Raw genomic sequence first — 16,852 nt, 5'->3', positions numbered from 1 at the left:
AGTCTGACTGGTCTCTCCCTGTAGTTTACAGGAGGTTGGATACTTCTATAGAATGCTGCAGTAACAACAGTCTGATCTCTCCCTGTAGTTTACAGGAGGTTGGATACTTCTATAGAATGCTGCAGTAACAACAGTCTGATCTCTCCCTGTAGTTTACAGGAGGTTGGATACGTCTATAGAATGCTGCAGTAACAGTCTGACTGGTCTCTCCCTGTAGTTTACAGGAGGTTGGATACTTCTATAGAATGCTGCAGTAACAACAGTCTGATCTCTCCCTGTAGTTTACAGGAGGTTGGATACTTCTATAGAATGCTGCAGTAACAACAGTCTGATCTCTCCCTGTAGTTTACAGGAGGTTGGATACTTCTATAGAATGCTGCAGTAACAACAGTCTGACTGGTCTCTCCCTGTAGTTTACAGGAGGTTGGATACTTCTACAGAATGCTGCAGTAACAACAGTCTGATCTCTCCCTGTAGTCTACAGGAGGTTGGATACTTCTATAGAATGCTGCAGTAACAACAGTCTGATCTCTCCCTGTAGTCTACAGGAGGTTGGATACTTCTATAGAATGCTGCAGTAACAACAGTCTGATCTCTCCCTGTAGTTTACAGGAGGTTGGATACTTCTATAGAATGCTGCAGTAACAACAGTCTGATCTCTCCCTGTAGTTTACAGGAGGTTGGATACGTCTATAGAATGCTGCAGTAACAGTCTGACTGGTCTCTCCCTGTAGTTTACAGGAGGTTGGATACTTCTATAGAATGCTGCAGTAACAACAGTCTGATCTCTCCCTGTAGTTTACAGGAGGTTGGATACTTCTATAGAATGCTGCAGTAACAACAGTCTGATCTCTCCCTGTAGTTTACAGGAGGTTGGATACTTCTATAGAATGCTGCAGTAACAACAGTCTGACTGGTCTCTCCCTGTAGTTTACAGGAGGTTGGATACTTCTACAGAATGCTGCAGTAACAACAGTCTGATCTCTCCCTGTAGTCTACAGGAGGTTGGATACTTCTATAGAATGCTGCAGTAACAACAGTCTGATCTCTCCCTGTAGTCTACAGGAGGTTGGATACTTCTATAGAATGCTGCAGTAACAACAGTCTGACTGATCTTTGCTTCTCCTACACCAAACTACAGGAGAAGGAGGTGAGACACACAAACAGACACACACATAGGGTTGACTCCATTTAGTTGACTGGTCGATTGTTTGGTAGATAGCCTGTTTGTCGAGCGGTCGCAAATATATGTGACACCAGTTTGAGCCGTTCCCCTCTCAGTAGACATCCTTTGAGGAGGCTGCAGGTATGGTACAGTCCAATAGGAACAGGATTAAGACTCAGAAGGCGGGGCTCCAGAATGCACGTTCTCCCGCCAATTCGTGCTCATTCATTATTTCATAACTTTATTTCATTGTGTGAATTGTTTACCCTTTGATTGGTAGTCTATCAATTCTCCATTACATACACTGAGTGTACAAAACATTATGAAACCCTGCCTTTTCCATGACAGACTGACCAGGTGAAAGCTATTATCCCTTATTGATGTCACTTGTTAAATCCATTTCAATCAGTGTAGATGAACGGGAGGAGGCAGGTTAAATAATGATTTTTAAGCTTAGAGATAATTGAGACATGGATTGTGTATGTGTGTCATTCAGAGGATGAATGGGCAAGACAAAATATTGAAGTGCCTTTGAACTGGGTTTGGTAGTAGGTGCCAGGTGCACCGGTTTGTGTCAAGAACGGCAATGCAGCTGGGTTTTTTAATGCTCAACAGTTTCCCGTGTGTATCAAGAATGGTCCACCAACCAAAGGACATCCAGTCAACATGACACAACTGTGGGAAGCATTGGAGTCAACCTCTATGTGGTACACATCGATTACCTGGCCTGATTACACACAGAGGTAGACCTCGGCTACCTGGCATGCACCATGTCCATCTCTTTAGTCAGAAGGTGTTTCACCTGTACTGGCTTGTCCAGCTCTTTAGTCAGAAGGTGTTACACCTGTACTGGCTTGTCCATCTCTTTAGTCAGTAGGTGTTACACCTGTACTGGCTTGTCCATCTCTTTAGTCAGTAGGTGTTACACCTGTACTGGCTTGTCCAGCTCTTTAGTCAGTAGGTGTTACACCTGTACTGGCTTGTCCAGCTCTTTAGTCAGTAGGTGTTACACCTGTACTGGCTTGTCCAGCTCTTTAGTCAGAAGGTGTTACACCTGTACTGGCTTGTCCATCTCTTTAGTCAGTAGGTGTTACACCTGTACTGGCTTGTCCAGCTCTTTAGTCAGTAGGTGTTACACCTGTACTGGCTTGTCCAGCTCTTTAGTCAGTAGGTGTTACACCTGTACTGGCTTGTCCAGCTCTTTAGTCAGTAGGTGTTACACCTGTACTGGCTTGTCCAGCTCTTTAGTCAGTAGGTGTTACACCTGTACTGGCTTGTCCAGCTCTTTAGTCAGTAGGTGTTACACCTGTACTGGCTTGTCCAGCTCTTTAGTCAGTAGGTGTTACACCTGTACTGGCTTGTCCAGCTCTTTAGTCAGTAGGTGTTACACCTGTACTGGCTTGTCCAGCTCTTTAGTCAGTAGGTGTTACACCTGTACTGGCTTGTCCAGCTCTTTAGTCAGTAGGTGTTACACCTGTACTGGCTTGTCCAGCTCTTTAGTCAGTAGGTGTTACACCTGTACTGGCTTGTCCAGCTCTTTAGTCAGTAGGTGTTACACCTGTACTGGCTTGTCCAGCTCTTTAGTCAGTAGGTGTTACACCTGTACTGGCTTGTCCAGCTCTTTAGTCAGTAGGTGTTACACCTGTACTGGCTTGTCCAGCTCTTTAGTCAGTAGGTGTTACACCTGTACTGGCTTGTCCAGCTCTTTAGTCAGTAGGTGTTTCACCTGTACTGGCTTGTCCAGCTCTTTAGTCAGTAGGTGTTACACCTGTACTGGCTTGTCCAGCTCTTTAGTCAGTAGGTGTTTCACCTGTACTGGCTTGTCCAGCTCTTTAGTCAGTAGGTGTTACACCTGTACTGGCTTGTCCAGCTCTTTTGTCAGTAGGTGTTACACCTGTACTGGCTTGTCCAGCTCTTTAGTCAGTAGGTGTTACACCTGTACTGGCTTGTCCAGCTCTTTAGTCAGAAGGTGTTTCACCTGTACTGGCTTGTCCAGCTCTTTAGTCAGTAGGTGTTTCACCTGTACTGGCTTGTCCAGCTCTTTAGTCAGTAGGTGTTACACCTGTACTGGCTTGTCCAGCTCTTTAGTCAGAAGGTGTTTCACCTGTACTGGCTTGTCCAGCTCTTTAGTCAGTAGGTGTTTCACCTGTACTGGCTTCTCCAGCTCTTTAGTCAGTAGGTGTTACACCTGTACTGGCTTGTCCAGCTCTTTAGTCAGTAGGTGTTACACCTGTACTGGCTTGTCCAGCTCTTTTGTCAGTAGGTGTTACACCTGTACTGGCTTGTCCAGCTCTTTAGTCAGTAGGTGTTACACCTGTACTGGCTTGTCCAGCTCTTTAGTCAGAAGGTGTTTCACCTGTACTGGCTTGTCCAGCTCTTTAGTCAGTAGGTGTTACACCTGTACTGGCTTGTCCAGCTCTTTAGTCAGTAGGTGTTTCACCTGTACTGGCTTGTCCAGCTCTTTAGTCAGTAGGTGTTTCACCTGTACTGGCTTGTCCAGCTCTTTAGTCAGAAGGTGTTTCACCTGTACTGGCTTGTCCAGCTCTTTAGTCGGAAGGTGTTTCACCTGTACTGGCTTGTCCAGCTCTTTAGTCGGAAGGTGTTTCACCTGTGCTACCACAGGTTTCTATTGGCTGGCCCAGTGCTCCAGTTTCCTTGAGAGAGGTGGAGTGTAACATCTTTAGTTGGCTCCTATTTGATTTCTAGAAAAACAATCCTATATCTGATCTTCCCTGTTTTTTGTTTTGCTCCACCTTTTTGGTTTGCTTCCTGTCTTTACGTTGGTATGGGTTATTCTTTGGTTTTGCTCTTAGTGGGCAGATTTAGTGGGCTCTCATGGTGGGTGTCTTAAGTTCCAGTTGTTGCTACTAGTCAACTGTATGAGTGTCTTTCAGAACCCCTCCTAGAACCCCACCTGTTTAGTTTTGGTTTGTCAGTGACTCTTTATTATTTCCCCCTTCTGTTTGAGTGACATTATTTGGTTTTCTTGTTGGGGAACGTAACAAAATGGGGGCTCATCCGGGAATTGTTTCCCATTTAGTATGTTAATATCTCTAATCACCTACTCTGAAGCTCTGCTGTGCTCAGATATTTGAGTGTTCAAAATACACTTTTGTGGTCTTGTTTGTCACTGACATCCACCATGAGGGGTTACAAGACGGGTAGAATCATCTTGCATAAACACTTAGAAAAAAACAAAAAAACATGGACTTTAAGTTTGAAGCATTTGTGAAAAACTACATGGGAGATGCTTGATAAATGTATGAAGGTGAATCTGCTCGTCATTGCAAAGCATTATGATATCAAAGTTGCAGGTGCTGACTAGAAAGCAGTAGTCAAGGAGTTAGTCTTTACTGCTTTGGTGGAGGAGGACATCCTTCCATAGAGGGAGGATGATGGAAAGGGTCCTTGGGGTATAACTCAACCACCCATTAGAGGGAAGATGATGGAAAGGGTCCTATGGGTGGTAGAGTACACCCCATAGAGGGAGGATGATGGAAAGGGTCCTTGGGGTATAACTCTACCACCCATTAGAGGGAAGATGATGGAAAGAGTCATTGGGGTATAAATCTACCACCCATTAGAGGGAGGATGATGGAAAGGGTCCTATGGGTGGTAGAGTGTACCCCATAGAGGGAGGATAATGGAAAGGGTCCTATGGGTGGTAGAGTGTACCCCATAGAGGGAGGATAATGGAAAGGGTCCTATGGGTGGTAGAGTGTACCCCATAGAGGGAGGATAATGGAAAGGGTCCTATGGGTGGTAGAGTATACCTCATAGATGTGCAACTGAGAGAGATCGAACCTAAAGGCCAAATGGAAACAACAGAAACTAGAACTGGAGCACAAGGAAAGGAAACGTGCAGCCACACTAGAACCAGAAGAACGTTCACATGCCTTTCGATTTAAAGAGATGGATCTGGAAGCACTCTGAATCCAGTCAGGCCATCCTGCACCCTCAACAGAGTTTGATCTTGTTCAGAACAGCTGGCTTGTACCGCCTTTCATGGAGAAGGAGGTGGATGTATATTTTACTGTTTGAGCGGATTGCCACGTCCTCCAAAGTGTTCTTGTGGGAAAAGTTCAGAAAGTGGAATCTGCTTTAGCTCTTGACCAGATTTCAGATTGTGACACTGTTAAACTTGTTATCCTTTGGGTTTACGAGTCAGAGGTTTACAGACAATTGTTCCGTAAATTATGAAAGACAATCACAAAGCCACATTGAGTTGGCAAGAGAATTAGCATGTCTTTTTGATCAGTGTTTGGTGTTCTCAAGAGGTCAAGGACCTTGAGGATTTGAAGACACTCATACTTCTCAAGCAGTTAAAAAATTGCGAGAGAGCTCAGTTCTTGCAGATGAGTTTGTGTTGACACACAACTACTTTCACATACAGTGGGGCAAAAAAGTATTTAGTCAGCCACCAATTGTGCAAGTTCTCCCACTTAAAAAGATGAGAGAGGCCTGTAATTTTCATCATAGGTACACTTGAACTATGACAGACAATATGAGAAAAAAAATCCTGAAAATCTTATGAATTTATTTGCAAATTATGGTGGAAAATAAGTATTTGGCCAATAACTAAAGTTTATCTCAATACTTTGTTATATACCCTTTGTTGGCAATGACAGAGGTCAAACGTTTTCTGTAAGTCTTCACAAGGTTTTCACACTGTTGCTGGTATTTTGGCCCATTCCTCCATGCAGATCTCCTCTAGAGCAGTGATGTATTGGGGCTGTTGCTGGGCAACACGGACATTCAACTCCCTCCAAAGATATTCTATGGGGTTGAGATCTGGAGACTGGCTAGGCCACTCCAGGACCTTGAAATGCTGCTTACGAAGCCACTCCTTCGTTGCCCGGGTGGTGTGTTTGGGATCATTGTCATGCTGAAAGACCCAGACACATTTCATCTTCAATGCCCTTGCTGATGGAAGGAGGTTTTCACTCAAAATCTCACGATACATGGCCCCATTCATTCTTTCCTTTACACGGATCAGTTGTCCTGGTCCCTTTGCAGAAAAACAGCCCCAAAGCATGATGTTTCCACCCCCATGCTTCACAGTAGGTATGGTGTTCTTTGGATGCAACTCAGCATTCTTTGTCCTCCAAACACGACGAGTTGAGTTTTTACCAAAAAGTTATATTTTGGTTTCATCTGACCATATGACATTCTCCCAATCTTCTTCTGGATCATCCAAATGCTCTCTAGCAAACTTCAGACGGGCCTGGACATGTACTGGCTTAAGCAGGGGGACACGTCTGGCACTGCAGGATTTGAGTCCCTGGCGGCACAGTGTGTTACTGATGGTAGGCTTTGTTACTTTGGTCCCAGCTCTCTGCAGGTCACTCACTAGGTCCCCCTGTGGTTCTGGGATTTTTCCTCACCGTTCTTGTGATAATTTTGACCCCACGGGGAGAGATCCTGCGTAGAGCCCCAGATCGAGGGAGATTATCAGTGTTCTTGTATGTCTTCCATTTCCTAATAATTGCTCCCACAGTTGATTTCTTCAAACCAAGCTTACCTATTGCAGATTCAGTCTTCCCAGCCTGGTGCAGGTCTACAATTTTGTTTCTGGTGTCCTTTGACAGCTCTTTGGTCTTGGCCATAGTGGAGTTTGGAGTGTGACTGTTTGAGGTTGTGGACAGGTGTCTTTTATACTGATAACAAGTTCAAACAGGTGCCATTAATACAGGTAATGAGTGGAGGACAGAGGTGCCTCTTAAAGAAGAAGTTACAGGTCTGTGAGAGCCAGAAATCTTGCTTGTTTGTAGGTGACCAAATACTTATTTTCCACCATAATTTGCAAATAAATTCATAAAAAATCCTACAATGTGATTTTCTGGAAAAAAAATTCTCATTTTGTCTGTCATAGTTGAAGTGTACCTATGATGAAAATTACAGGCCTCATGTTTTTAAGTGGGAGAACTTGCACAATTGGTGGCTGACTAAATACTTTTTTGCCCCACTGTAACAAGGCACCCAGTAGTTATCCCTATGCAAAAAGCAATCAAGATAAGTCACCTCCTACTGCAAGGTATCAGTCATTTTCTAACAGTGAAGGGGGGGGTCTCATTCATTTTTGGAAACGATTTGGCTGAAGGGAAGTTCGTGTCAAATCTTGTTTGTAAGAAACCCAGAGTAGAGGAACTTGATGGGTTATCAGAACCTTAGCGTGTAGAGGTCGACTGTTTTATGATTTTTCAACGCCGAAACCGATTATTGGAGGACCAAAAAAGCCGATACGGATTAATCTGCAAATTGTATTAATTAATTGTAAATATATATATATATATATATATGTAAATAAATAGAACCGTCTGGATATGTATTATTTAAATATTGATTTATTTGTGATGACAATTACAACAATACTGAATGAACACTTAACAGTTTTATTTGAACTTAATATAATATATAAATAAAATCAGTTTAGTCTGAAATAAATAATGAAACATGCTCAATTTGGTTTAAATAATGCAAAAACAGTGTTGGAGAAGAAAGTAAAAGTGCAATATGTGCCATGTAAAAAAAGTTGAACGTTTAAGTTCCGTGCTCAGAACATATGAAAGCTGGTGGTTCAATATCCCCAGTTCTTCAACATTCCCATCAAAGAAATATTAGGTTGCAGTTATAATAGGAATTATGACGCGTCGACTAGTTCTCTCTTATACCATTTGCATTTCATGTATCTTTGACTATTGGATGTTCTAATAGGCACTTTAGTATTGCCAGCCTAATCTCAGGAGTTGATAGGCTTGTCATAAGTCATAAACAGCCCTGGACATCAAACATTCGTGAGAGCTGCTGGCAAATGCAGTAAAGTTTGAATGAACGCTTACGATCCTGCTGCTGCCTACCACTGCTCAGTCAGACTGCTCTATCAAATATCAAATCATAGACTTAATTATAATAAACACACAGAAATACGAGCCTTAGTTTCCTGATTCGACCATATTAATGACCTATCGTTTCAAAAACAAATCGTTTATTCTTTCAGTGAAATACGGCACCGTTCCGCATTTTTTATCTAACGGGTGGCATCCATCAGCCTAAATATTGCTGTTACATTGCACAACCTTCAATGTTATGTCATGTCATAATTATGTAAAATTCTGGCAAATTAGTTTGCAAAGAGCCAGTTGGCCCAAACTGCTGCATATACCCTGACTGCGTGCAATGAATGCAAGAGAAGTGACACAATTTCCCTAGTTAATATTGCCTGCTAACATGAATTTGTTTTAACTAAATATGCAGGTTTAAAAATATATACTTCTTCTGATTTTAAGAAAGGCATTGGATGTTTATGGTTAGGTACATTCGTGCAACGATTGTGCTTTTTTCATGGACGCTCCTTTGTTAAATCATCACCCGTTTGGCGAAGTTGAAGTAGGCTGTGATTCGATGATAAATTAACAGGCACCGCATTGATTATATGCAATGCAGGACAAGCTAGTTAACCTAGTAATTTAGTTAACTAGTGAATATGTATTGTTTTTTATAAGATAAGTTTAATGCTAGCTAGCAACTTACCTTGGCTCCTTGCTGCACTCGCGTATCAGGTGGTCAGCCTGCCACGCAGTTTCCTTCTGGAATGCAATATAATCATACATAAACGGTGTCCAAAAATGCAGATTACTGGTTGTTATGAAAACTTGAAATTGTCCCTTATTAATCGGCCGACTTCTACTAACGTGTTCCCAGCATGTGCCGTTACACGCGCTATGTCTAAGAAAGTCACCAGAAGCAAGTCTAGTGTTGAGGATGTCAGCGATCCCACCATGGTCGATCTGTCTGAGACGTTTATGGGTGATCCTGATTTCAGTAAACCTCCTGAGTTGACCTCTCCTTTGCAAACCCCAAAGGTGAGTGAGTTTGTAGATCCGCTGAAGGAAGAGAGGCTCCCTACAGCTGACACTTCAATGTCTAGTAAATATGTTTCCCTCTCCCCTTTTTCTGCTAAGATATGGCCAGAGAAGGAGTTTGATGAAGTTCGTGGGGGGATTCTTTGACAGAGATGGTGTTCTAATGAGGAAATGGCGTTCTAGCGACACTTCTGGGCAGGACGATAGTCCCAGTGTATCTCAAATTGTCATTCCAATTGCACTTCAACAAGAGATAGAGGTTGGCTCATGATGGTAGTATGGCAGGCCATCTTGGGCTCAACAAGATGTATGACCATATCTTGCTTAACTTCTTCTGGTCTGATCTGAAACAGGATGTTGTGACTAACCGAACTGGGCTGTACTGGTTGCACCTTTGCAGCCTATTCCTGCTTTTGACTAACAATTCATCAGGGTTCTGGTGAACTGTGTTCGACCTTTGCCCAGAGCAAAGAGTAGTAATCAGTTTTCTCTTGACAATCGTGTGCATTTAAGCTAACCCAAACCCTTTTTCTAACCTTAACTTCCCATCACTAGGAGCGTGTATTAATCCTGCTGTAAATTTGTTTACATCCCTGTTACTGAGCATTTCTCCTTTGCCAAGATAATCCATCCACCTGACAGGTGTGGTATATCAAGAAGCTGATTAAACAGCATGATCATTACACAGATGCACCTTGTGCTAGGGACAATAAAAGGCCACTCTCTAAAATGTGCAAAGGTCCCAAAGGTGTTCGATGGGATTGAGGTCAGGGCTCTGCAGGCCAGTCAAATGCTTCCACACTGATCTTAACAAACTATTTCTGTATGGACCTTGCTTTGTCTCCGGGGTATTGTCATGCTGAAACAGGAAAGGGCCTTCCCCAAACTGTTGTCACAAAGTTGGAAGCACAGAATCGTCTAGAATGTCATTGTATGCTGTAGCGTTGAGATTTCCTTTCATTGGAACTAAGGGGCCTAGCCTGAACCATGAAAAACAGACCCAGACCATTATTCCTCCTCCGCCAAACTTTACAGTTGGCACTCTGCATTTGGGCAGGTAGCCTGGCATCCTCCAAACCCAGATTCGTCCGTCAGACTGCCTGATGTGGTGAAGTGTGATTCATCACTCCAAAGAACGTGCTTCCACTGCTCTAGAGTCCATTGGTGGCGAGCTTTACACCACTTCAGCCGATGCTTGGCATTGCTGGCCATGGAAACCCATTTCATGAAGCTCCTGACGAACAGTTATTGTGCTGACGTTGCTTCCAGAGGCAGTTTTGATCTTGGTAGTGAGTGTTGCAGCTGAGGACAGGCTTTTTTTACGCTCTACGCCCTTCAGCACTCGGCGGTCCCGTTCTGTGAGCTTGTGTGTCCTACCACTTCACGGCTGAGCAGTTGTTGCTCCTAGATGTTTCCACTTCACAATAACAGCACTTACAGTCGACCGGGGCATCTCTAGCAGGGCAGAAATTTGACGAACTGACTTGTTAGAAACGGGGCATACTATGACGGTACCACTTTGAAAGTCACCGAGCTCTTCAGTAAGGCCATTCTACTGTCACTGTTTGTCTATGGAGCTTTCTTGGCTGTGTGCTCAATTTATACACCTGTCAGCAACGGGTGTGGCTGAAATGGCCAAATCCATGAATTTGAACTGGTGTCCACATACTTTTGTATATATACTTTATATTTTTTAAGTATATTTTCTGGTTCCTCCCTCATGTCAGCATCGGTGTGGACATGAGGCTGTAGCCAATATGCATATAACCTACACCTATACATTTGTCTTAACAAAATATCTGGAGTTTTTCGGTTTTGAATCATTTTAATTGGCTATTTGTTAATGGCTCGGTGCCCTCGTAGAAGGCCTGGATTCCCTAGTAGATTGGGCACCTCTTGAAGGGCAAAAGGCCTTGCCCCTAAAATCACATACTTCCAGGACTGAAGCCGTCAATGCACAACAATTCTTAATGCAATTGCGGGAAAAACACTTTTCAGATGATTAATAATACTTTGTCATTATAATTTCATTCATTATTATTATAAAAAATCGGGCCTTTTCAAAGTTTATTCATCACGTGCACAGGGTTAGGGCACAGGATATAGGAGGTTTAAAACAGTACAATGGAAGTCTTACCTTGAGCGCTCTTTCCCAACAGCGCAGTGATGATGATGATGATGATGATGATGATGATAATACAGATAATAATCATAATATAAATCATTATATTGATAATAATAATATAAATAATATAGATAGTAATATAGATAATAATAATATATTAATATAGAATGATAATATGGATAGTAATATAGATAATAATAATATATTAATATAGATAATAATAATATAGATAGTAATATAGATAATAATAATATAGATAGTAATATAGATAATAATAATATATTAATATAGATAATAATAATATAGATAGTAATATAGATAATAATAATATAGATAGTAATATAGATAATAATAATATAGATAGTAATATAGATAATAATAATATAGATAATAATAATATATTAATATAGATAATAATAATATAGATAGTAATATAGATAATAATAATATATTAATATAGATATAAATAATATAGATAGTAATATAGATAATAATAATATAGTAATATAGATAATAATAATATATTAATATAGATAATAATAATATAGATAGTAATATAGATAATAATAATATATTAATATAGATATAAATAATATAGATAGTAATATAGATAATAATAATATAAATAATATAGATAGTAATATAGATAATAATAATATAGATAGTAATATAGATAATAATAATATATTAATATAGATAATGATAATATAGATAATATAGATAGTAATATAGATAATAATAATATAGATAGTAATATAGATAATAATAATATAGATAGTAATATAGATAATAATAATATATTAATATAGATAATGATAATATAGATAATATAGATAGTAATATAGATAATAATAATATAGATAGTAATATAGATAATAATAATATATTAATATAGATAATGATAATATAGATAATATAGATAGTAATATAGATAATAATAATATATTAATATAGATAATGATAATATAGATAATATAGATAGTAATATAGATAATAATAATATAGATAGTAATATAGATAATAATAATATATTAATATAGAATGATAATATGGATAGTAATATAGATAATAATAATATAGATAGTAATATAGATAATAATAATATATTAATATAGAATGATAATATGGATAGTAATATAGATAATAATAATATATTAATATAGATAATAATAATATAGATAGTAATATAGATAATAATAATATAGATAGTAATATAGATAATAATAATATAGATAGTAATATAGATAATAATAATATAGATAGTAATATAGATAATAATAATATAGATAATAATAATATATTAATATAGATAATAATAATATAGATAGTAATATAGATAATAATAATATATTAATATAGATATTAATAATATAGATAGTAATATAGATAATAATAATATATTAATATAGATAATAATAATATAAATAATATAGATAGTAATATAGATAATAATAATATATTAATATAGAATGATAATATGGATAGTAATATAGATAATAATAATATATTAATATAGATAATAATAATATAGATAGTAATATAGATAATAATAATATAGATAGTAATATAGATAATAATAATATAGATAGTAATATAGATAATAATAATATAGATAGTAATATAGATAATAATAATATAGATAATAATAATATATTAATATAGATAATAATAATATAGATAGTAATATAGATAATAATAATATATTAATATAGATATAAATAATATAGATAGTAATATAGATAATAATAATATAGTAATATAGATAATAATAATATATTAATATAGATAATAATAATATAGATAGTAATATAGATAATAATAATATATTAATATAGATATAAATAATATAGATAGTAATATAGATAATAATAATATAAATAATATAGATAGTAATATAGATAATAATAATATAGATAGTAATATAGATAATAATAATATATTAATATAGATAATGATAATATAGATAATATAGATAGTAATATAGATAATAATAATATAGATAGTAATATAGATAATAATAATATAGATAGTAATATAGATAATAATAATATATTAATATAGATAATGATAATATAGATAATATAGATAGTAATATAGATAATAATAATATAGATAGTAATATAGATAATAATAATATATTAATATAGATAATGATAATATAGATAATATAGATAGTAATATAGATAATAATAATATAGATAGTAATATAGATAATAATAATATAGATAGTAATATAGATAATAATAATATAAATAATATAGATAGTAATATAGATAATAATAATATATTAATATAGAATGATAATATGGATAGTAATATAGATAATAATAATATAGATAGTAATATAGATAATAATAATATATTAATATAGATAATGATAATATAGATAATATAGATAGTAATATAGATAATAATAATATAGATAGTAATATAGATAATAATAATATATTAATATAGATAATGATAATATAGATAATATAGATAGTAATATAGATAATAATAATATAGATAGTAATATAGATAATAATAATATAGATAGTAATATAGATAATAATAATATATTAATATAGATAATGATAATATAGATAATATAGATAGTAATATAGATAATAATAATATAGATAGTAATATAGATAATAATAATATATTAATATAGATAATGATAATATAGATAATATAGATAGTAATATAGATAATAATAATATAGATAGTAATATAGATAATAATAATATAGATAGTAATATAGATAATAATAATATAAATAATATAGATAGTAATATAGATAATAATAATATATTAATATAGAATGATAATATGGATAGTAATATAGATAATAATAATATAGATAGTAATATAGATAATAATAATATATTAATATAGATAATGATAATATAGATAATATAGATAGTAATATAGATAATAATAATATAGATAGTAATATAGATAATAATAATATAGATAGTAATATAGATAATAATAATATAAATAATATAGATAGTAATATAGATAATAATAATATATTAATATAGAATGATAATATGGATAGTAATATAGATAATAATAATATATTAATATAGATAATAATAATATAGATAGTAATATAGATAATAATAATATAGATAGTAATATAGATAATAATATAGATAGTAATATAGATAATAATAATATAGATAGTAATATAGATAATAATAATATATTAATATAGATAATAATAATATAGATAGTAATATAGATAATAATAATATATTAATATAGATATTAATAATATAGATAGTAATATAGATAATAATAATATATTAATATAGATAATAATAATATAGATAGTAATATAGATAATAATAATATATTAATATAGATATAAATAATATAGATAGTAATATAGATAATAATAATATAAATAATATAGATAGTAATATAGATAATAATAATATAGATAGTAATATAGATAATAATAATATATTAATATAGATAATGATAATATAGATAATATAGATAGTAATATAGATAATAATAATATAGATAGTAATATAGATAATAATAATATAGATAGTAATATAGATAATAATAATATATTAATATAGATAATGATAATATAGATAATATAGATAGTAATATAGATAATAATAATATATTAATATAGATAATAATAATATAGATAGTAATATAGATAATAATAATATATTAATATAGATATTAATAATATAGATAGTAATATAGATAATAATAATATAGTAATATAGATAATGATAATATAGATAATATAGATAGTAATATAGATAATAATAATATATTAATATAGATATTAATAATATAGATAGTAATATAGATAATAATAATATATTAATATAGATAATAATAATATAGATAGTAATATAGATAATAATAATATATTAATATAGATATTAATAATATAGATAGTAATATAGATAATAATAATATATTAATATAGATAATGATAATATAGATAATATAGATAGTAATATAGATAATAATAATATATTAATATAGATAATAATAATATAGATAGTAATATAGATAATAATAATATAGTAATATAGATAATAATAATATATTAATATAGATAATGATAATATAGATAGTAATATAGATAATAATAATATAAATAATATAGATATTAATATAGATAATAATAATATAAATAATATAGATAGTAATATAGATAATAATAATATAAATAATATAGATAGTAATATAGATAATAATAATATAAATAATATAGATAGTAATATAGATAATAATAATATATTAATATAGATAATAATAATATAGATAGTAATATAGATAATAATAATATATATAGTAATATAGATAATAATAATATATTAATATAGATAATAATAATATAGATAGTAATATAGATAATAATAATATATTAATATAGATAATAATAATATAGATAGTAATATAGATAATAATAATATATTAATATAGATAATGATAATATAGATAGTAATATAGATAATAATAATATAGATAATAATAATATAAATAATATAGATAGTAATATAGATAATGATAATATAAATAATATAGATAGTAATATAGATAATGATAATATCGATAATGATAAAATTGATAATAATATAGATAATGATAATATTAATACTATAGATGATAATAATATAGATAATGATAATATTGATAATAATATAGATAATGATAATATAGATAGTAATATGGATAATAATAATATAGATGATAATAATATAGATAATGATAATATAGATAGTAATATGGATAATAATAATATAGATGATAATAATATAGATAATGATAATATTGATTATAATATAGATAATAATAATATAGATAGTAATATAGATAATAATAATATATTAATATAGATAATGATAATATAGATAGTAATATAGATAATAATAATATAGATAATAATAATATAAATAATATAGATAGTAATATAGATAATGATAATATAAATAATATAGATAGTAATATAGATAATGATAATATCGATAATGATAAAATTGATAATAATATAGATAATGATAATATTAATACTATAGATGATAATAATATAGATAATGATAATATTGATAATAATATAGATAATGATAATATAGATAGTAATATGGATAATAATAATATAGATGATAATAATATAGATAATGATAATATAGATAGTAATATGGATAATAATAATATAGATGATAATAATATAGATAATGATAATATTGATAATAATATAGATAATGATAATAATGATGGACTGTCGTTTCTCTTTGCTTATTTGAGCTGTTCTTGCCATAATATAGCCTTGGTCTTTTCCCAAATAGGGCTATCTTCTGTATACCACCCCTACCTTGTCACAACACAACTGATTAGCTCAAACGCATTAAGAAGGAAAGAAATTCCACACATTAACTTAACAAGGCACACCTGTTCATTGAAATGCATTCCAGGTGAACACCTCATGAAGCTGGTTGAGAGAATGCCAATAATGTGCAAAGCTGTCATCAAGGCAAAAGGTGGCTATTTAAAGAATCTCAAATATAAAATATATTTTGATTTAACACCTTTTTTGGTTACTACATGATTCCATATGTGTTATTTCATAGTTTTGATTGCTTCAATATTATTCTACAATGCAGAAGGGAAAACAAATAAAACTCTGGAATGACTAGTTATTTCCAAACTTTTGACTGGTACTGTATATACAGG

At 32.7% G+C, this 16,852-nt stretch overlaps 1 protein-coding gene across 1 annotated transcript in view; it reads left to right on the top strand.

Moving 5' to 3' along the window:
• mbtps2 (membrane-bound transcription factor peptidase, site 2) overlaps positions 1-16,852 on the top strand; it is a 78,915-nt gene that overhangs the window by 27,110 nt on the left and 34,953 nt on the right. The window contains exon 8 of the mRNA XM_031836485.1: positions 1,059-1,150. Within this exon, the coding sequence (XP_031692345.1) occupies positions 1,059-1,150 (92 nt within the window). The remainder of the gene's footprint in view (positions 1-1,058; positions 1,151-16,852) is intronic.

This window comes from Oncorhynchus kisutch, linkage group LG11 (assembly GCF_002021735.2).
Source record: "Oncorhynchus kisutch isolate 150728-3 linkage group LG11, Okis_V2, whole genome shotgun sequence".
NCBI lineage: Eukaryota > Metazoa > Chordata > Actinopteri > Salmoniformes > Salmonidae > Oncorhynchus > Oncorhynchus kisutch.
The sequence above is the reverse complement of the archived record's forward strand: the minus strand, read 5'-3'. Positions and strand labels throughout refer to the sequence as shown.